This window comes from Astatotilapia calliptera, chromosome 18 (assembly GCF_964374335.1).
Source record: "Astatotilapia calliptera chromosome 18, fAstCal68.1, whole genome shotgun sequence".
In the NCBI taxonomy this organism is placed as follows: Eukaryota; Metazoa; Chordata; class Actinopteri; order Cichliformes; family Cichlidae; genus Astatotilapia; species Astatotilapia calliptera.
In genome coordinates, this window is record NC_137439.1 from 13,244,415 (window position 1) to 13,266,746 (window position 22,332).

At 38.9% G+C, this 22,332-nt stretch overlaps 1 protein-coding gene across 3 annotated transcripts in view; it reads left to right on the top strand.

The window, feature by feature from the left end:
- The first annotated feature begins 405 nt into the window (after positions 1-405).
- Positions 406-22,332, top strand: part of myo9b (myosin IXb) — a 31,285-nt gene continuing 9,358 nt past the window's right edge. The window contains exons 1-23 of one of the 3 annotated variants that reach the window (XM_026149528.2): positions 406-1,266; positions 1,472-2,312; positions 9,623-9,717; positions 9,881-9,943; positions 10,125-10,224; positions 11,950-12,050; positions 13,057-13,180; positions 13,401-13,490; positions 14,297-14,413; positions 14,682-14,816; positions 15,198-15,319; positions 16,993-17,134; positions 17,360-17,549; positions 17,759-17,828; positions 18,043-18,165; positions 18,243-18,282; positions 18,388-18,510; positions 18,688-18,768; positions 18,870-18,980; positions 19,099-19,221; positions 19,475-19,624; positions 19,804-19,946; positions 20,478-20,801. In XM_026149528.2, coding sequence (XP_026005313.2) covers positions 1,533-2,312; positions 9,623-9,717; positions 9,881-9,943; positions 10,125-10,224; positions 11,950-12,050; positions 13,057-13,180; positions 13,401-13,490; positions 14,297-14,413; positions 14,682-14,816; positions 15,198-15,319; positions 16,993-17,134; positions 17,360-17,549; positions 17,759-17,828; positions 18,043-18,165; positions 18,243-18,282; positions 18,388-18,510; positions 18,688-18,768; positions 18,870-18,980; positions 19,099-19,221; positions 19,475-19,624; positions 19,804-19,946; positions 20,478-20,801 — 3,347 coding nt within the window. In that variant the 5' untranslated portion in view covers positions 406-1,266; positions 1,472-1,532. The remainder of the gene's footprint in view (positions 1,267-1,471; positions 2,313-9,622; positions 9,718-9,880; positions 9,944-10,124; positions 10,225-11,949; positions 12,051-13,056; positions 13,181-13,400; positions 13,491-14,296; positions 14,414-14,681; positions 14,817-15,197; positions 15,320-16,992; positions 17,135-17,359; positions 17,550-17,758; positions 17,829-18,042; positions 18,166-18,242; positions 18,283-18,387; positions 18,511-18,687; positions 18,769-18,869; positions 18,981-19,098; positions 19,222-19,474; positions 19,625-19,803; positions 19,947-20,477; positions 20,802-22,332) is intronic. The other 2 variants (XM_026149525.2, XM_026149527.2) reach the window with 2 other exon arrangements.

Consider the following 22,332-nt stretch of genomic DNA (forward strand, 5'->3'; position numbering starts at 1 on the left):
TGCGTTCTTCCACTTCTGCATAAGTTTTTATGTCTAACTTATGCGTAAAATAGCCTGATTCAAAAGGCAAAAAAAAAATATTTGGTTTACTACCAAACTACGGCATTAGTTCTCAAGGGACACCTAAGACATCCTTCATTTAATCAGTGACTGAGTACCACAAAGATACTCTCTATTTAAACTAGCCTAGTCAGCTAGTTTAAATAGAGACTCAAACTTAATGTCAGACATCAGCAGCCATTTACACAATCAGTAGTTCTCTTTAGCTAGATCAGACTCCCACAAACATTAGCAGCAGCAGCTTTAATTATGTCCTTTTCATCTAATTCTAATCCTATTATTGGTGTTTTCAAACATTAAAAATGTGCTTCAGAAAGTTTTTTTAAAAGAAATTTGATTTTTAAGGGCCTGAGCAGGTAAATAAGGAGCAGTGATAGGTATGTTGATGGCATAATGTAAAAAGTTTTTTGGTTTTTTTTATTTAATGTGAAAAGAATATTAAAATTATTTTAGGACTAGACACGTACAGACGGCATTAATGAAATGTGTTAGTGATTTCCTAATCCAAGTGAAAACAGAAACATTCTGTAAAAGACAATAAGGAGTGTAAATACAGTAGATATGATTGGTTACTGGTTTTAAAAATACATTTAAAAAGTGGTGTTAGTTGGTTGTAATACTCCAATTCTCCACTAGGTGGAGCTGAAACCCCACGCTCACCTGTGCACACAAATTGGGGCAATTAAAGTTCTCATTCAGTCTGTTAACGTAACTTCTTCTGTGGTTTTCTTTCTTTCTTTATTTGGTGATGCTTTTGTTTCTTTGCTGTTATTCAAAGATAAATATTTTACAGGTCAGTGACGTACGAAAACATCGACGGGCGTGTTGCTGTTCGTGTGTGTGTGTGTGTGTGTGTGTGTAGAAATGTAGGAAGTAACGTTAACCTAACTTTCGGACCAGGACGACGCGGAGACGTAAATCCTGAGTTTCTGAACGAAGTTGTGATTTCTAGGAGGAAGGACGACGCCGACCTGCTGGGAAATTATTCTGTCTTCATTTGAAAGTCTCTCTTAACAGTTTCTTGGCTCGCTTTTACTTTAACACTCAGGTGAAGGTAGTTTTTTTGTTTGTTTATTTATTCCTCCTTAAAAGTAGTGTGTTAGGAGTCGGTTAGCGCCAAACGGAGGTGCAGAGATCTTCGTCTTCCCGCGGCTCTCAGCGCCTTTTCTGCTTTTAAAAGATGAAATGAGAGGTTTTGCTCAAAAGGTGAGGCTCGTTTTGGCATTTTAATTCTTTAGTGCTGTTTACCTGTGCGGCTGTTTACTTGGGAATTTAGATGGGAATAGTGGGAACTTAAACACTGCTGTTTGTCCTTCTTTTCCTGATTTTAAGTGTGTGTGTGTGTGTGTGTGTGTGTGTGTGTGTGTGTGTGTGTGTGTGTGTGTGTGTGTGTGTGTGTGCGCTTACACAGCGGACCCCTGCTGAGGTTTTGGAGCAGTGAGTTATGCTGAGGACTGTCTCTGACTGTCAGGATGAGCACTACAGATGGATCTGGGGCCCTAGAGTATGATGAAGAGGCCCGTGTTGTGCAGATTTACCCCAGGGTGTCGTATGACACAGCTGCCTACTGTCCCCTGCAGATCAGTGTTGGGGACACCGTGGCGTTGGTCATCCACAATGCTGTGGTTACTCTGGACCTGGACCCCAACCAGGCATACGACCTGCTGGAGGTGAGGAAGAGCGGGGGAAAGGAGAGGCCGCTGGAGGCAGGGGACTCCCCTTTGGAGCGAGTCCTGCTGTGGCCCAGAGAGGTGCAGAAGTGGCACCCTCAGAGCAAAGGGTACTACTTCATCCTGCAGCAGCAGCAGGTCAACAATGGAGGGTGCAGAACAGAGATCTGCACAGGGGAGTGTGATGACCTCTGCAGCCTCTCCACACTGACCGAGGAGAATGTTCTGGAGGTTTTACGCCAACGCTTCTACAAGCACAAAATCTACACCTACGCCAACAAGATCCTCATCGCCATCAATCCCAATAAGTTCCTGCCTGTTTACTACAACCCCATGTACGTCAAAATGTACGAGAACCAGCCACTGGGAAAACTGAGTCCTCACATTTTTGCCATCGCCGACGTGACCTTCCGCGCTATGCTGAACAGGCAGGCTAACCAGTGTATTGTGATAACTGGTGAGAGTGGCTCAGGGAAGACTGAAAGCAGCAGTTATCTCATTCATTGCTTGACTTCACTCAGCCAGAACATGTACTCCAGCGGGCTGGAAAGGACCATCCTCGGGTCCGGGCCGGTGTTGGAGGTAGGTCACTGTTATGTGATGCTGCTCAAACCACTGATGTAAAAAAAAAAAAAAAAAAATTTCAAAATAAAAGTTGGAGCAGTCCAGAGTTTGCCCCCCCTCAAAAGAGGCAGAGGCAACAAGATACCAGAGCTTCTCACATAGCACAACATCTGATAAAAATCACCTTCGATTGTTATCATTTAGGTGTAGAAACACTGAAGAATTCACATTGTTGCCTCCTGAGTCACCAAAACAGTTCACCAAGTCGACTGATTCCAACTGCCACAAACATTTTTCACAGCGTCTCTATTACCTGTTAAATATCACTGCAAACTGAATGAGCTAAACCCACGATTGAAAAAAATCAGTTCTTGCTTTGTGACATTTGACAAAACACTCAACCTTTTCTTTAAAAGAGAGGTGATTTCCTGGTATGAGAAATTATCACTTTAGATTTTAGATCTTGCAGATAGCAGCACACCCATCTACCTCTCTGGGTTTTTTTTTTCTTTCTTTTACTGAAAACATATTTTCAGTATTTCTACCTGTAACCCCAATTTTCTCTCTTTCTCTCCCTCTTTTTTTTCTTCACCAGCACATACTGCAAACCCCAAATAACATTTTAAGTTTTGTTGAAACATATTAGTTTTGGTTAATTTTTCGAACAGGTGTGTCAAACTTGTTTTAGTTTATGGGTCACACATTGCTTGAGCTGACGGTACAGTGGGGCAAACCAGTAAAACCACTGTAACATAAAAAAGATAAAAGAAGTGCAAAAAAAAGTACATTCAAAACCTCCACCTGGGCCATGGCCAAGCCCTTAGAAAGCTGCAGCTATACACCAGACATCAGACGGATTAACAGCATGGAATGTCTTAACAAATGTGGGGAAACGGTTAAATCTATACAGCTTGACACTACTTTCATTAGACTACATTGCACTGTGGTTTGTAAACTGTAAAGTCATAAAACCTTCAGATCAATGGCATTTTTGCCATTGATGGTGGTGTAGTGGTTAGCACTGTCACCAAAGAGAGTGGCTCAGCGTGGTTTACCTGGGGTTCCTGATTCCTCTGTGTGGAGTCCGTTTCACGTGTAACTAAATGCCCGCATTCACCAAGTGTTATTTGGCACAGATTTTCACACTGGGTGCCCTTTCTAACATGTCCACGATACAGGGATTTGTGTTTTCTCCCGGTCTCAAACCAAGATTTCTTGTATATTATCCGAATGTGTTAGCTGCTACACTGTGGAGTAGGGCTGCCACACACGATTATTTTGATAGTCGACTAGTCACCCATCATTTTTGCGATTAGTCAACTAATCAGATAATGCGTAAAACATACATCTTATTGCACCAGCATGCATCTTCTCTTATATAACTATCATTAGCTTACAGTTTAAGGTATGTGCTAACTAAAAATAAAGACAAGATGATCGTTTATTAAACTTTTAATGAAATTAGCAGATTGTCTCGGTTGAGTTTAATAAAGTCAGCCAGCTACTCCTTGCTATCCAAAATGTAACAGGACGTTGGAGTAAATTCTCGATCATCTCACACTTCTGTTAAATCAGTTGTCTGTTTGACGTTTATCCTACTGCTTTCGGATCTTACAAAGCTTCAAACGACGCGTCGACTACTAAAATAATTGGTCGTCAATGATTTTGATTGATTTTGTAACCAGTTGGGAAGTGGTTCCTGGCAGTTGCAAAGTGAAATTGGAGGACAAAGGGGTGCTTCACTGAAAACTTCTGTGATTGGTTTGGTAGCTAGCAGACTATCGCAGGCACCAATAGATGTCGACTTGTCAGTTTTTGTGCTATTTGTTCAAGTTTCACCTCAGCTTGCAGCATAATCAAGCATTTGCAGGCCTGCAAGTTTGACAATTTTGGTTTTTACAGAGTGATTATGTCATCTCACTAGCAGACTAATGTTGATCATTTGATTCTGCTGCTGTGAGTGACGTGACTAAAGCAGAAAGATTGCTTCAAGCTGAGGTCTGACTTGTGCTGATATGAGTTTTCTGATAGATGAGGGTGATTTTTGTTTTCTTATCCTTTTTTAGACATGCAAATGAAATGCAGAATGTTCCAAATAGTGAAACCACTGACTAGTAACTTCCTGCAGCAGAAACCTCAGCTTAATCAAGAAAAACCACAAAAAAATTCAGCTCTAAAGGAAGCTCCTGTAATCATTTACTAGTGAAAAGCTCTGAAGAGCTATTAATACCATCACATTAGAATAGGAAAACAAATGAGCTTTGCTTTTTTTGTTTGTGATCTATTTGTTTTGCAAACATGTCTCACATCAGGACATCATGACATCTCACATCAGGATTTACATGAAGCTCAAACAATTTCCCAAAATCTGAAGGCACCAGAAAGTAAAGCAAAGTCTGCCGGCTGGGAATTCCCACTTCTTTTTTTGTTTTTGTTTTTTACCCACCGCTGTAGTTTCACTGTAGTCTGTGTTGTTTCTATCACACCATCGTCATGCTACAGTGTCCGTGTAAATGAGTAACGACACATTTCCCACTTGCTTTCTGTTTCATTTGCCTGTTGCACAATTGCACAGTGCATGACAGAGAGCAGACATGAAACTAGGCCAGATGCTTTTCCTCTTTTAAACTTATCTAAGTGTGTGTTGTATTTGCTCAAGGACTGAGAGGAGTTCGCTGACTTGGTGACAGAGATTTGCTTAAATCTCTCCCAGCTACCAAAATGTGTAAGAATGCTCTGTTTGAGTTTATGTACAGGCTTTATCTCTCTGTTGGTACAGCAACTAACCTCATACAAAGGATATCATCCCACTTTGTTTCCGATTATGCACGCACACATACATTCACACACCCACATGCAAACACAATCCCAAAGGACCAGCTTTTCACTGGACAGTTGCTAAATATGGATTCTTCTTCGCTCTAAACAAGTTGAGCGAGTTTCTCCTTCCAACAGGTTGCAGCATAAATATTTTTCCTGTTAGCTGAGCTTTACCTCCTTTTATAGTGTGTTGTGCTCTGTTCCCAAAAAGCTTATGGGGAATCGCCGATTTAGCTGCGTGGTTTATTTAGTATATCTTTATTTGTGTTTACTGTGGTTTATCTGTTGTATTTTATTTCTTTATTTTTTTTAACCAGCAAAATGTTGAACAATTTTTACTGATGTCTGAGTTGTCATGCCACAGTGTTTACCACAGAAAGTCTGGCCTTGCAGCATGAAATAGGCACTCTTGTAGCAATCAGGATCAGTTGACGTTAATCTCTTTCGGGGGGGGGGGGTTATTGTCGTGTAGTTAAGCCACTGGGATTTCCTTGTATGCATGAGTCACGCCTCAAGACTTGTTCCTTTTTATCTAAAATCTGAAAATATTGGGCCTTCTGTTTTTTCCCTGTAACTTTCAGTGTTATCTCAACTGTTGTTGGCACGTAGTGGAAAGTACACCTAGCTTTGATCTTTCTGGTGCTAGGAAACGGCTACTGACTTCAGACTATTTGCAGTCTTTAGTCCGCAGATGACGACACCTTGCATTATCCAGAAATGGTGAATGATTGATTGGGTAGGTATTGGTGATCAGGAATGAGATTGCTGAGCTCCACTGGGAGGATTTGCAGGGTGTTGTCTTGAAGGGAATGAAACAGAGTAGAGAAAAGAAACAGGAACGTGTCAGAACGTGCTTGGGCAGGCCTGCTGCTAAACATAAAGAACAAAGTATAAATCACTTTTCTCTCTCTCTGTATCCCTCTGCTCTCTAATAAAGGCACTCTTTCAATCCATGCCCCTGGTTAGTTTAATCCGTGGATCATGGATTTTCACAAGTCGACATATCGAAGGAGATTACAGATTATTTGAAGCTGTTCTCTGTCCCATTTTCCCCTTTTCCGCCTTCAGCATTCCACAGTCCATTTGGCACCAGTTCCATTACTTATTTTGATTTGCAAGTCAGCAACTGCGACATTTAGGTGTTCACTGGTAAACATGAGCTAAGCCAACCATTCCTAGTGTGGGAATTGGCCCCCAAAAAAGGAGAAGTTAAATGAGCAGGATTTCGAGAGCGTTTAGATGATGTGCTTGATGTATTTTACATGATGAACGTGTCTGTCTGTCTCAGTGTTTGTTTCTTTGCCCAAGTCTTGGTCTAGGACAATCAAACGTAACAAAAATGTATCTCAGGCCCCTGATGGTTATTAACTATATCAGACATTATCATGTCATTGTGTTGCCTAGCAATCACCTAGCATTATGATTATATTAGCAGCATGATAGCATTTATGTACCTATAGCAATAAAAGCACCAAACCATTTTTTTTATTGTCATGACAGTAACCTCTCACCTGTACTGTCAAAAGCCAAATCATGCAAGCTTAAAGCAACATGCTAGGTGATTTTTTTTTTTAATTCTTTTACATATAACCATCCTCTACCACACTTTTCTTTTTTTCTTTTTTTCTTTCTTTTTGCTTTAGTTAGTGTGATTACGTATATTAGTTTGCTAACAGAACAAATAAGTCAAACAGTACTGTATTATGCAAATGCATTAGTCAAATAAAACAAGACAGAACATTGCTGCTGTTGATATAATATTCATATTCAAATCAGCGGTGAAAGGTGTCGCAGACTGTCTGCACACAAGCTGGAGAACCACAAAATTTAATGAAAGAACAAAATAACTACTCCAAAATCGGAGGAATTTTTTGACATTAATGCCACATTTTTTTGTGTATTAGCAACTTTATTTTTATTGTCATCAATTATAATTTCATTTCCAATTTTTTTGTTTTTAATCAGGATCTCCATCAGCTTCAGTCTAAGCTGATCTACCTGGGATCTGTACACACACCATCCAACAGCCACGGCACATAAACATGAAAGAAGCAGGTTCCTCTTACACAAGCAGCATTGAGTTTCATAGACACAACAATAAGAAATTATTTTTAAAAAAAAAACACCTGCATTAGAGTCAATGCATAATCACTCTACAGACATAACGTATTCTCCAGTATAATTTCTATTTCATTATATCACTGCATGTCCCATTTACGTATTTATACTTTGCACTCATATTCACACAGCACATATACATCCTGTCTCCATCAACTGTCTTCTGTATTCAGATAACTTTAGTTACAGTTCTTGCTGGTTTTGGTAATACTGCTTTAAATTGTGAATGGGCTGATAGTCGGTCCAACAGTGAGCCGGCCCAATTTACCATGAACTTTCTTTGAAAAGGACCAGAACAGATAACACGACACGGCATTTAAAACCTGTTTCATAATCTTAGCACTGCTTGAAAAATAATAAACTATAAAATATATTAAAATTTATCACTGAAATTTTCTTCTTCTTCTTTCATGAAGAATAGAAAACAGCTTATTTTTTACATTTGCATGTCCTCAATGTGAAAAAAAAAGTTCCCCATTATAACTTCTTTCACTTCTGGTATTTCCCACTATGGTAATTGCTTTTTCTCAAGGCTAATTCATAGAGACCAACCTCACAAGCATCTACATATCTACCTGAATTAGTACCTCCATTATCTTTGGGTCTATAAAGGACCTCCATCTTTTTTCTGCATATCATGGGTTCTCTGAGTTTTGACGAGTGAGTGCACATTTCCAGCATGTGATTGAGGATGGGAGAGGAAGAATACCTGGTCTTTGTTATGTTCACAGATTGGTGGTTTACTGTGATGACTGTGATTTTTGTTCTGGTTTTCTTTACACCATCTGCGTTTGTCAGTGTTGTGATGGTTAAGTTAAAATTGTTACCCGTGTTTGAGGGAGCTGCTCGTTACACTGAGTCTTGATCCCAGTATAAAGTCTTTTTATTTATACTTTATACTGCATACCAGCTATCTTTTTGTCTCTCCACATACCTTTTATTTTTTCCCAGCTGCATCCACCAACATTATTTAGTTGCCTTTATTCTTTATGTGAAATTGATTCATCTGAAATTTAAAAGGAAATTTGATAGTCTGTCGAAATTTACATGGGTGTAATTTTGAGAACTTTTCAGTGATTTTTAAAGTTGTTCCTCCTGGCATGTGATCAGAGCCGTGTGCGTATCTAGCTCACTGTCTGCACCGCTGCTCTGACCTGTTAGGACATGACCGTCAGCCGAGCAGATAAAGAAGGGGTGTTAGTTTAGCACCTGGGCCTGATTAGGAAAAACTATTTAATCACTACCCAAAAAAATGCAGACGATTACCTTTCTTTGAGTGTGAAGAAGCGTAATCAATTCCCGTAAACATCGCCCATTACAACAAAACCTGAACAGCCTGAGGTTCCTAAGAAAGAGCAATTGAGTCATGACTTTTTAATGTCACAGTCATCATGCTAAAAATACAGTGACACAGACAATTTATCATCCTTACTTCAGTGGCAGGGTGGTGACTTTGTCTTTAAAACAGTCAAACTGACCTAAGTGCTCTGATTTGGCTTAAATGAGCAGCCCCCAAAACTTTGCTTTCCTTTTTAGAAAGTTTTCAAATAATCTGGGGGGACAAATTGGACTGTTTGGTAGACAGAATCCATGTGCGTCTCACTCTGTCGCACATGCATGCAAGCTTTAGATGGTTGGCATGGATGAGTCAGCAGCATCTATTAAGTGACAAACAATTATGGGCCTTTATCTGAGACTTTTAATAGCGGGACTAAGAAGAGACCTGATAACCGTGACAGTGGTCATAAAATTCCTTCAAGGAAGGGAAATAAATCTTAGTTTAATTGATAACAAATATAAAAGACAAAAAGACGGTGGTATAAGAACCAGCTGATGTTGAGAATTTTAAAAGGATGCATTAATCAGCGCTTAGCTGATAGGTTTTAGTTTTTGAATAAACATTTGTGAGGTTGAGCAACAGCAGGCAGAAAATACCAGCCAACAAAGAAGGAACTGGGCCTTAAATGACAGCAAATCTCTTTTCTTTCTCTTTTTTGTTTTAGTTTTTATGAACTCATGAGCAAAACACAATTTCAATGAGCTTCTGTTCTCAGTGCTCCTGCTTGTAATAGAGATGAACAGCTGTTAGCGACCTCTCTGAGCAAAACAGGTTAAATATCTGCAGAAAACACAAAAACAGTTTATAAAGTGAAGGTGCTTTTTTGCTTTCCTTTTTGTGTTCACTCCTGATTTATAAGATGTGCACTGAAGCACAACTCATTTACACCAACTCTATCCATGTCATTACATAAAACCGACTAATGGTAACAGTAATCTGCCATCCACAAACCTACATTTACTGTGTTTGGGTGCCAGTGTTTGTGGAAAACATGCCGATGAATTAGTCTGTTTATTTTACTGAAAACTGATGTTCTTTATGTTTTAAACAGGCCTTTGGCAACGCCAAGACCACAAAGAATAACAACTCCAGTCGCTTTGGGAAGTTCATCCAGCTCAACTACCTGGAAAGTGGTGTCATCAGAGGGTAAAGCGCCCTTTATTGTTTTTCTCATGGACCACCTCTGATTGAGTCGTGTCTCTTCAAAGTTAACCGTTTGTTTCATAGTAGTTTTTCTTCCAGTGTCACAAAAGAACAATTGCAGCTTCATGGGTTTTGTTGACGTTCTCTTCCTTTGTCTCTCGTTCAGGGCCGTTATTGAAAAGTACCTACTGGAAAAATGCCGCGTGGTGACCAGAGATAAGAGTGAGAGGTATAAATAAGACTCAAATAGAATACAAGATTCAAACATGTGCAATTTTTAGAAAATCTCTTCTGGCAATAATCATGTTCACACCACTCCCCAGTTTGTACAAGAAACCTTATGTCTACCATAGCCCAATAAAAGCGCTGAGTCATTGGGAAAGTTGAAGTGAAAATTGCTTCTCCTGCAGAAACTTCCATGTGTTCTACTATCTGCTGATGGGCGCGTCCAAAGACGAGCAGGAGGAGCTACATCTTCTAAAGCCACAGGATTATCTCTACCTCAAACAGGTACCTTTGATCCACAGGCTTTACAGCAGCAGTGAGAGAGAAAGTGGAAGACCAGCTTAAATACATGCCATATATAACGTTATCAAATGCGTGAAAACCAGCGAGATATGTTTTATGGAAACAGACCTACAGTGTCTTGAAACTTCTTGGAAGTAAAGAGAAGCCTGTGAAAGCAGCTGCAGTATAATTAATAAACAGATATTCACATGAAGCTAAAAAAAAAACCTACACTTTAATTGCACTTAACACCACACATGCTTTTCCTCCAAATAATATTACTATATGGAGGACCTAAGAACGTGTCTGACATGTTCGTTACTTTTCTCACTGACTCTTTTACCCTCGTCTCCCTGTTTATAGATGTAGATTTAACTGAAATTACAGGTTAACCACCTGATAAGAGTGTCTCCTGTTTATTGCATCAACCAGGGAAAATTGATATTCCCATTTATATTTTTTTATTTTTTAGCAGCTTTTATATTTTAATGATGGTAAACATTTGTTTTTATATGTTTTCCTTATTATAGTCATGTGACATTCATCTGTCGTGTGTCATAGCCAGCAGCCCATAACTTGAAAGGAAGGTGACTGGATTTTGTGGCAACATTGACTCATACTATGTCACCACACAATGCAACAGTAACTGCAATGCTACAAACTGGAGTAAAAGTAATCCAATTCAGTTTCATTTCTATAGCAACAACAGCAATAGCTATCTGTAGGGGCTGAAAACATGCCTTCTATGTGAGGATGAAGAGGAACCATAACCCTAAAAAGAGTCCCTGGTACACCACCAACCTGTTCATGTCTCTAATTGTTTTTCCTCTCGTGGCGACACACCCACTGAGGAACAAACGCTGGGTAATGGCGATTCTGTTTTGAGACATGTTAAGCTAGAGACACCAGCCGCAGTGAATTGTCGTTTAAGAACCAGACAGTGAAGGGACTTGAACCTGCTGGCCAACGATAAACATAAATGTTGTGTCAGTGTAGATGTGTATGTATGCTTTACCTGAGGTTGTTCATTATGCAGCTGCTGTACAGGAAATAAACATCTGTTCACGTAAAGCTGAAAAACTGCACTTTTAACTGAAACACTGCCTGTGCTTCTCCACTAAATTACATTATTAAATGCAGGACTTAAGAACAAGTCTGGCATGTTTGTTTATTTTTCACTGACTCTTTTACCATTGTCTCCCTGTTTATAGATGTAGATTTAACTAAAATTACAGTTTAACCACCTGAAAAGAGTGCTTGTACAAATTATTTATTACCACAATTTGAGCCCATAGTGCAGCAGCTTGTATTCTGCCAGTGTATACATCTGCCACTGCTCTCGTGTTCTTTCCTCTAATAGTTCGTTCACTGTGAAGACGCGATCACTGCTGAAGTCTTGTACGTATCAGAAAAAGCGACTTTTGCTCAGTATTTCAAGTCCAACATGATCAGCTCAGTTTCACTCATGAAGACGTGCCAGTGCACAAGTATACATGGAAACAACAGCGTTACCCACTGCAATACAGACTCTATACCTGTGCATGCGCACATAAAAATCCACACAGAAAGCATTTGATCTCAGCGTTACTGAGTTAAACCAAACATACAGGTTTGTGCATTCCTCAGTTTGCATGTTCTTGCATGATGCAGTGTGTGGATTCTTATATAACTACATCCATAAACATCTGTCTTTGCTTAACATGTATTTGTGTTCTGCATGTTCCACAGGAAGACCTGCTTTTAGACGATCAGGAGAAACTTGGGCAAGAGTACAAGAGGCTCCATCAAGCTATGGAGATGGTTGGGTTCCTGCCCTCCACTAAGAAACAGTATGTATGATAATGATAGAAAGAGCTAAAATGCTACAGACTAGAATAAAAGTTATACTATACTAGTGTCAGTAACAGGTCAGAGCTTGTCCGAAAGCACCTGGCAGCCTCGGGACAAGGCATGTGCAGAAAAGCAAAAACAACATAGTTTGTATGCTGTTCAGGTTGGTTTCCCTGACAAAAAAACACCCACAGCAATTCATAGTTTGAAAAGGTGGGAAGTTTAAAAAACAAAAGTAGTAATAAAGGGTTTTATAGATTTGGTCATGATTTTTTTTTTTTATATTGAAGGAGGTGCAGACTTACACATGCAGCTTGCTTTTAAGCTTTTTTCTTTTAAGATAATGTGAAGCACTGGATGTCCCAAAAGGCAGCACTGATATATTTAGAGCAACAAAACAATGTTAAATATGCCACCAGTTCATCAGTGATGTGTGGATGCGATTGAGGGGGGGAAAAAAGTTTAAACAGTAATGTAAAAGTAATTGTGTGTCCTTTGGCTGTCTCATTTGGTCTTGGGCACAACTAGATTAACTTTGCATGGTTCACAGTTTTAAGTAATCCGTATTTAGCTCATACGTTTGTTTTGTGGGTTTTGCTGAGATGACTACATTGAAGATGTTGCCAGTGTCATTTAGAGCAATCTGAGGTTTTAAGGAACACTGACCACCTTTAATATGAACACTTAAAAAGTAAAAAAACCAATGAATTTTCTTCTACTTATTTAATTAAAGGGGCGGAGGCCTGGTGCCTGCCCCAAGACAGGCCCTTGGGTTTGAATCCATCTGTGTGGACTTTGCATGTTGTCTCCAGGTGCTCCAGCCTCCTCCCACAATCCATTCAGGTCTTTGGACTGTGGGAGGAAGCAGACGAGGATGAATAGACAGATTATATTACGGATACAGATTATATTGAAATTGAAATTCTGTGATATTATATGACAAAGTGGACATTTGGTTCATACATTTGATAAGATTAACTGACTGTGTTTGTGTCCAATGTGCAGCATATTTTCCATCCTCTCCGCCATCCTCCACTTGGGTAACGTCACATTCACTCAGTCAGACGACCCTCCGCGTTTGGAGGTTGGACCTCCTGAAGTCTTGTCTATACTGTCAGACCTGTTGAAGGTATGATCAGAAACAGCCGATTTAGTGTTACTGCAGTGTACTGCGTACTGCTACATTTGTAATGGTCACTTGAAAGGGTCCAGTTAAGTTCCAGAGAAAATGAAAACTAAACTGTGTCAGTGTGGTTTGTAAATAAACATGTCTCAGTCTGTAATTTTAGTGGCATTTGCAGAAGATTGAAGAAATGCCTCAATACTTATGTATTTCTTTTTATTTCCAGGTGGAAGAGGAATCACTGGTGAATACTTTGATCAAGAGAAAAATGATAACTGCCAGCTTCACCATAGCTTTACCGTACACGCTAGATGAGGTAGTTTAAATGTTAACTTGATCTTTAATTTTACAAGTCAACTTTTATTGCCTTCTTCCTACATTAACGTCACATTTTAATCATCAGCTATATAGAAGAGAGAGATGATGTCACTCAGTAGTTGGTTAGTTTCTTTTTAGGAAGCCTCAAGCCTCAGCATGTTCAGCGTCATCATCAAGATGACTAGACTCTGTGTATGGAAAAAAAAAATTCCAAAATTAGTCTCCATTCTGATTCTTACATGAACCAAGATTTACAAAACAAAACAAAACTCATGAGGAAAAGTGTTGCTAAGATTATAGATCAAGGGGCTTGAGCCCTGTTTCTCTCATAGACTTTTATAGAATTAAACCCCTAAAACAGCGGTCCCCAATATTTTCATGGACCGTCCTTTAATGTGTAGCAGATAAATACAACAATACGACCAAGACAAAAACTGTGGTGTTTTGTAACTATAATAATAAACGCGAATTCAGTGTGTAATTGTGTAACTTTATTAGCAGCGTCCATATTACCAGTTGAAAACACGCCTCAACCACATTCCATAACAAGGTATAGACACCGCAACATTAGTGATTCAGCAATTCCAAGATGAGCAATCATTTGCTGTTGGTTACTATTACTGCAATTAGGGGAGGCTTTTTCCCAAACTCTGGGAACGAGCAGGCAAGTTAAAGCCGTACAGAAGAGGCATGTAAACACATCAGGGTAGAAAGGGAACACTCCCTTTTTACACTGAAAAACGAGTTTTGACACTCGTGATGCTAATATTATGTGACTGTAATGTTATGCTCCTGTGCTTTCAGGCCGTCGCAATGCGAGACTCCATGGCCCAATCTTTATACGGCGCTCTGTTTGACTGGATCATCCTTCACATCAACCATGCGACCATGAACAGACGAGACATGGAGGAGTCCATCTCAGTGAGTCGCATGATTCAATATAATAACGATATAATTGAGATGAAAAGCCTTTCCTTACTTTTCCATGTCCAAATTCATTCCTGCCAGGCTGCTTCACTTTAGATTCATTTAGTTGGTTTTTTTTATACGATTAGATTCAAATAAATCCATTAATATATGTGTGCTTTTTTTTTTTAAATGGAACAGGTCTGTGTAATATTTAGCTCATAAATTAACACTTTTGAGTATGGTGCCTTTGAATTTGTCTGCATTGCTGTTTTGTTTTTAGTGTTTGTCCATCGGTGTCCTGGATATGTTTGGCTTTGAAAACCTCCAGTCAAACAGTTTTGAGCAGCTGTGCATCAACTACGCCAACGAGACACTGCAATGTTACATCAACCACAACATCTTCAGGCTTGAGCAAGTAGGTTTATTTATACACATTTACAACAAGAAAAAGTTCTTTTCATTATTATAACTGGACACACCATACACGTGCGCTTAACTGGCAAGTTCTGAAATACGTTCTTCTTCACAGCTTTTCACGCACATATTGGCATGTTTTACAACATACACTCAATGGCCACATTTTTTTCTGTTTTTCTCTTTTCTTTACTTTCAAATCAAAGAACATTGAGCAATCAGACAACAAATTGAATATGTGCAATAAATTGAAATTTGCGGATAGTAAATTTCATTTTACTATCATTGCAACACTGTGTTACTAACGGCATTCTTGAGCTTGGAAGACTGATTCACAGTAACACATGACATGATTGCGTAAATATGTTGTGATAAATGCCAGGAGGAGTTTGTGGAAGAGGGCATTGTCTGGAAAAACATCGAGTTCAGCGACAACAGCGACTGCGTTCAGCTGTTCGACAAGAAGTCGATCGGACTCTTCGACCTGCTGGAGAAGGAGAGCAAGTAAGTGAACTCATACTACTGTAGACCTTATTAATTTAATTTTCATCTATATATATATTTTTTTTTTAATTCAGTTTCCATAGTTCATTTGCTTGTTGAAATTATTTTTTTGTTACATAAAAATGTCTAATTAGTTCAGGTGTTCGTTTTACACTCTAATTAGACTGTCAAGACACAGAAAATGTTTCAGTACTTAAAGCCACCTCAGGCTGGCTGTGTAGGGAAAATAAACTATGACATGTTTTTTAAAAAAAATATTGTTTGTTAGTTTTTTTTTGTTTGTTTGTTTTTTTTTTTTTTACTTTCGCTAAAATGTATTTTAAAACTAGTGTGAAATCTTAGTTTAGTTTTTGTTAATATTTTGGGGGGGGTTAAAGAAACAAATAAAATTTACATTATTGAAACTATTTAATTGTTTAATTACAAGGCAATGTAGTTAAAATAGAAATTTTGTATTAATGAATAGCCTATAATGACAATTATAACTTCGGTGAGGACATACTTTATACTTTAGTTATGTATTAGCAGACGAGTTAAACTTTTTGCCTTTTGCATCAGTTCATTTGTTACCAAAAATATACTGAAATCAAAGAAGTATCCGAGAGCACAAACCTCCAGCGAGGCAGCTCACATTCTGGGCAGTTTTAATTTTATTTTGCACATATTCAGATTGTTTTGTTTCATTTTTGTTTTTCTTCACACTTTAAGAAGTTTTTAGTTCAGTAAAAACAAGTTCAGACGGGCTTTTATTTGACCTGGTGAAAGACACATTGATATACATGACATAATTCTGTGTGTAATCATTGTTTTTTTTTTTTTTTTTAATGCGGCTGTAGTTCATGTGTAGCGTTCATTTAATTGTAGTAAAATTCATTCAAGTGTTCAGTAATTAATATTAATTGAAGTTTGTTTTGGTTTAAAACAGGTTGTACACGTATTCAAATGGTTATATATTTAAATGATTGTAACCTGTTACTGTAATGAGAAAAAAAATCAAGTACACTTGCATTAGAACAGACTGTAATTAATCTTTTATGAACGCTCAAATTAAAAAGGAGTTAAATAAAAATTCAGTTTGAATTATTTTTCGGGCAAATCACAGCTAATAACAGGTAGAGATGATTCAGTTCATCACAGTATACTTTCTGTATTGTCAGTCTAGTAAATATGCCAGAGCCAACTCTTCTTTTTAAAATGTAATTATTTCTCTATGTAACGTCAGTTTAAAAAAAACAAAAACCACTATGGGATGAAATGATTTTTTTTATTTATTTTTGAGGTTGCCTTTATCTCGTCTTACCATTGTTTAGTCGTACATTTATTCCATATGTCAGCGGTCCCCAACCCCCAGGAGTCGTTTGGTGCTGGGCTGCGAGAGTTGAGGCTTTCAGGTCTTCAGGGTTTTTATTGTTTTTTATCTTTTTTTTAGTGTGTTTTTATTTTTTATTTATTTATTTAATTTTTTTTGCGTTTTTTATCGTTAACTCCGTTTTCCTGGGTCTTTTCCTGGGTGTTATCAATAAATCTTTTTTGGGTTATTTTTGTTGTTGTATTTATCTGCGACACCTTAAAGGCCGGTCCGTAAAAATACTGTTGGACATAAACTGGTCCGTGGCCCAAAAAAGGCTGGTGCCTTATGTCATGTATTTTTCTTTCTCACTGTGTTTCTTCAGCCTCACCGAGGCCACAGACAAGAGTCTGCTGGTAAAGATAAAGAAGCAGCATCAGGACAACCCATACTTCAAACCATCTCCACACACAGAGCCAACTTTTGTGATTCAACACTTTGCTGGGAGGGTTAAATATCACATCAAGGTGGAGTAAAATTCTTCTTCTTTTTTTTGGCTTTGCAGTAACCTTGTTTGATAAGGAAGTGTGGGGGAAAAAAACTCTTTGCAGCCAAGTAAATCATTAATTCCCTCCACAGAGAAAACTGTGGAAGCATTGTTAGTTTTTAGTGTCAGACACATGTGTAAACACTGCGAAGGCTGTGAACCACACACGGTTGTGTACTGATCATTACTATTTCTCATTCATTAGGACTTCAGAAAGAAAAACACAGAACACATGCGTCCTGATGTCATATCACTTCTACGGAGCAGTGAGCGCTCCTTCATCCATCACTTGGTTGCTTCCAGCCCGGAAGCACAGTTCAGATGGGGTGTCCTCCGAGCAGCCATCCGCATCCTCACAGTATTCAAGAACCTGGGACGTCGACGGGAAGAATTAAGTGGGTAGTTTAGTTATGGTTGACAGTTATCTAAAAAAAAAAAGAGAGAGAAAAGTGAATTTCCTTTGTAGGACAACATTGGCACCTTTGTTTGACTTTCTGCCCTTAATGAGTTTGTCAGCCTTTATCAAGACAGTCGAGTTTCTTTATGTGAAATGTTTCTCATTTTTGTTATAATGTACAACTAGCTTGCTTTACTGTCGCCACAGCTGCTGCAAGACGGAAGTCTTTTAAAGAGATACTAGATAAGCGCCGGAGTACTTTGACTCAACTATCCAGGTAAATATAACACACAAGTACATGAATGACACATATTGGGAATTGGTCTCGATGCAGACACCAACAAGATATATGTCGTTTAGCACTGGATGATGAATAAAAAGCTTAACATCCAGTGAGTTAAGTTTCACATGGTCATATAAGCAAAAAACAAAACATAACATAAGAACGGTTCTGTGCTGATAAAGTTAAAGAGGTTCTCTCATTCTTGCAGTACCAGCACGAGTCTGGATTTCTCCTTTGATCACTCTGATGAACGACCAGTTGATGTATTTGATTTTTTGGCCATGGGTCACGACCAAACCAGCCAGCCCGTCTGCTGTACTGTGCAGAAAAGGTGAGCTTGCTTTTGGTTAAACAGTTATATTATATATAACAGTTTTTCATAATCCTCTTTCTGTCTGTTTTCTGCAGGAGAACTAAAAGCGGTCGACAGAAGCAGATTATCCCAAAGGTAAAGCCTCATAACTCATGGATGTTAACTGATTCTTTATCAATAGTCTTTGATTTTGTTTTAGAGTCAGGAAGCTCACAGTTATATTTATGTTTTATCAAACAGAACCTTGTTGATTTGCGTTCTCTCCGACACATTATTGGTCTCACGGGGCACGACCTAACCAGCAAATCCATCTTCCATCCTCACCGAAAATCAAATCCTTCTACAGTAGGCTCTCAGTTCCAGGTTTGTCTTCAGCATAACATCTAAAATATCCCTGGTGTGGAAACATTTTAATACTATGTCATTCTTAACGGTGATATCCTCAAGTGACACCCTATCAGAAAGGCTTAAAAACTCTGTTGCCGTTTAAGATGAAGTACTTTAATGAAAACTTGCTCACTGTTTGTATGCTTCTTGCAGGCATCACTCACAACTCTGATGGACAGAATTGCAAAAGCCGAGCCTTTCTTCATTTTCTGTGTGCGCGCCAATGCTGAAAAGGTAATCTGTGAATCTGTGGCATCATCATTATGAAGTTTATATGTTTCACTGAATAAGAAACTTCATCATTTTTTTTTTTGTTTTTTTGTTTATTTAAACAGAAGGAGCTGTGCTTTGATGATAAACTTGTCCTAAACCAAATCAGGTATACAGGCTTACTGCAGATAGTTCACATCCAGAAGTCTGGCTACAGTGCCAAATACACATTTGAGGTGGGCACTCATTTTAATGTGATTCTACTTATAAATGTATATAAATAATCATCCTCAGGAAAGGAACAACTGATTCATTCATTTTCATCTTCTGATGCTGTTTTTCTCTCAATGGCAGGAATTTGTTGAGAAGTTTAGGATTTTGTTTCCACAAGGAACTGCTGCAACTCCAGCGCACATCACGGCACTGTTTGAGTGGATGGCTTTGGATAAGAAGACCTACCAAATAGGAAAAACAAAGGTAGATCACAATATCGCTTTTCAAACCAATCAGCCCCATATTAAATTGCCTCTGGTCTCCCTTTAAAAGCGTTCGTTAATAACTACAATTTCAGAATTACAATAATACATTTTAGAATTCTGACGCAAGTAAACTAATAAACACGCATAAATGTCAGAGAAGCAGGGTGTGTGTGTGCTAAAATCTAGAGAAGAGTTAACTGCACAAATGTGTCTGCATTTATTATATGTATGGCATCTTCTTATCTACTCAGGTTTTCCTTAAGGAAAAGCAACGGCAACTGCTTCAAGACACACTCAACAAAGAAGTGATGCGCCGCATCATCACCCTGCAGCGCTGGTTCCGCACGTGCCTCATAAGGTTCCACTTTCTGCACAAAAGAGATGCTACAATGATCATACAGGTGCAGCACTTTTGTTTATGCTCACTGCTAAACAAAAACAAAAAACTCTGAGGCTGAGCCAGTAAGATTTGGGTCACTTAGGCTCTTTTTTTTTTTCTTGCTGTGCCAGTAACTGAAAATGTTCCTCAAAGTCAAAAACATACTTGATTAGGGCTAAAATAGTATTTCTGCTCTTACAGAGGAGATGGCGTCAGTTTTCTCTGACCCAAAATCGAACCGCTACATTGATGCAGGCAGCATGGAGGACGTCCATGGAGGCATCCAAACACACGGAGTGGAAGCAGGATGATGGCGGCTCCAAAGACCGGGGCGGACAGGAAAGGTACTGATGTGGCTGAAGTGCATTACAGGAGTAACAGCTCTTGTAGTTATTATTCAGATATGCCATTACTCGGATTGTGAGCATTACACTGATTGATCTCTTTGAATTGATGATGTATCCCACACTCAGTGCATTAGGCTCATTTATCTGGCGCAGAGTGCTGCATTCAAGGGCATGCAAGCAAGCAGTAGATGATTTCAGATTAATACTATAAGGAAATATGTGTTTGCTCACAAACACATGCCCTTGACAATCCAGTTTATTTTTAAAGGCATGCATTTATCAGGGTATGTACGCTGAAATGCACCATTTGAAAAATATGCTTGTCAGTGCCCTCTGGTGGCTAAATAATAGTAGGACAAAATAGGATATGTGCTAATCTGCTGTATCTGTGATAGCTTTACGGAAGCAAAATGGTCTCTGGTTTAATAATAAATTTCAGGTAAAATGAGAATTTAGCAGTTAAAAACTGTTAGGATTCATATTCATTTCACTTTTTTCTCTAATCTTTTTCTTTTTTTTTAATAACAGCTTGGGAAAAAGGGAGTTGAAGAGGCAGGAAAAAATGGAGCAGCCTGACCCAGTCAATAGTCTTGCTGTACAGCGGGACAAAGGCAATGAGAAACGTCAAGGCAAATCCCCTCCATCACTCACCAGACCCTTCTCCGTCCCTGTAGATCTAGTTTCCATTAACAATGACTCCACCAGCCACACTAAGGGAAACACACTTCAGCGCTACAAAGATTTCGGGGGATTCAAGGAGAAGGCCGATAGGTGGAAGGACAACAGACATAGTGAAGGAGATTCAGGTTCTGAAGCACTCCGGCAAAGAAATTATAGGAGAAATAAATTTCAGTAAGTTTTTCAACTTCTACAGTCAGTGGTTCTGCTAACATGGCCTCAGAAAAATGTTTTGAATACAGTCCAAGGTCCAAATTTGGGCAACCACCACAGTGCATTTTATTATTGATGTTTTTGAAGTGAAGACTTTGAGCTCACAAAGACTCAAAAGTAAAAGTTTAATAGGATGCCTGTTTCCTCATTCTTCAGTGATCAATTAAGCAGATAAGTGTTTAACTTTTTTTTTTTTTTTAGATTTTCACTGAAAATCTGATCGTGAGACTCAGTGAGACGATGATGTAGGTGAAGGAGGCCATTGTTAGGCTGAAAAGAAACCCACCAAGAGATTTTTGAAACTTTAGGCGTGGCCACATTAACAAATCCAATAAATTTTTAAAGAGTAGGGAGTGCAAAGCACACCAAAAGGCCCAAAATGGGAGACACGTTTTTTTCCTTAGCTAAGAAAAACCTCACCCAGCAAGTCCAAAACATTCTTTAGCAGGTAGGCGTATCATTGTCAAGGTCTGCAATCAAGAGGCGCCTTCATGAATGTGAATAGGGTGAAGATGAGACAATAGCCGGGAAAATGTCTGTTACTGCAGCTTTAAAAAAAAAAAAAAAAACTTTGCTCAGAAAGTTGAAAGTCACACTAAAGAAGGAGTTCAGTTAAACAGCGAAGAGCTCAGAGAGTCCAAATCTAAATGATTCAGCAAGAAGCTTAATCCCAAAATGAATGTAGGGCGTGCGGTATGACCAAGGTTTTCTGAGTCTGTCTTTGTGGCAGCACAGTGCAAACACGTTTGAGAAAGTGATTAGCTGCATCTCCACTATGTGGTGCAGAGGATGGTCATTATCCACAGCCACAGTTATTTGGATGACCTCCGCATCACCTGACAGAGGAATCCAAACAGTGTGTGGATTCACACTAGATCCAAACACCAGCAGCAAGGACAAATTCCCTTAGTGAGTAATACGGATGCATTTCTGCAGGAAATTATTACGCAATCAACATCCCAGTCTCCCTGAAAAGTCCTGAAGTCATGGAAGGTCACACTGTGGTCCGGGAAGTGAGAGTGTGTCTTCATGAAAAGCGCATCAAACTGCACTCTTTGTTCCCTCTGGTGTTAATCGGCTCACCACAGCTGGTCCATCTTATATTCCACAAAGATCACATGCTCCCCGATGATCGTTAGACCAGCTCCAGATTTCAAATCGCAGCTGGGATTTCAGACTTTGCTCCGGGCAGTCACATCATCATTGATGATCAGGTGTTGGAAGTTCTCTGTCGTTGAGAGTGCAAAGGAAGACAAGTAGTAGGCTTTTAGATCTTGACTTTGAAAGACTGGGGGGAAACAAAAGACAGCCACTTCATTTGCTTGAATGTGAGCCAAAAAAAACAATGTTAGATGGAGATAAAGTTAGTAAAATGAACAAAAAGCACAACAGCAGCAGGTTCTGCCACTTGCTTCCAATGAATGGCGTAATAAAAGCAGAGGGTTTACACTCAGGCAAAGAAAGGCATTAAACTTGATTGGGCTCGCACAGT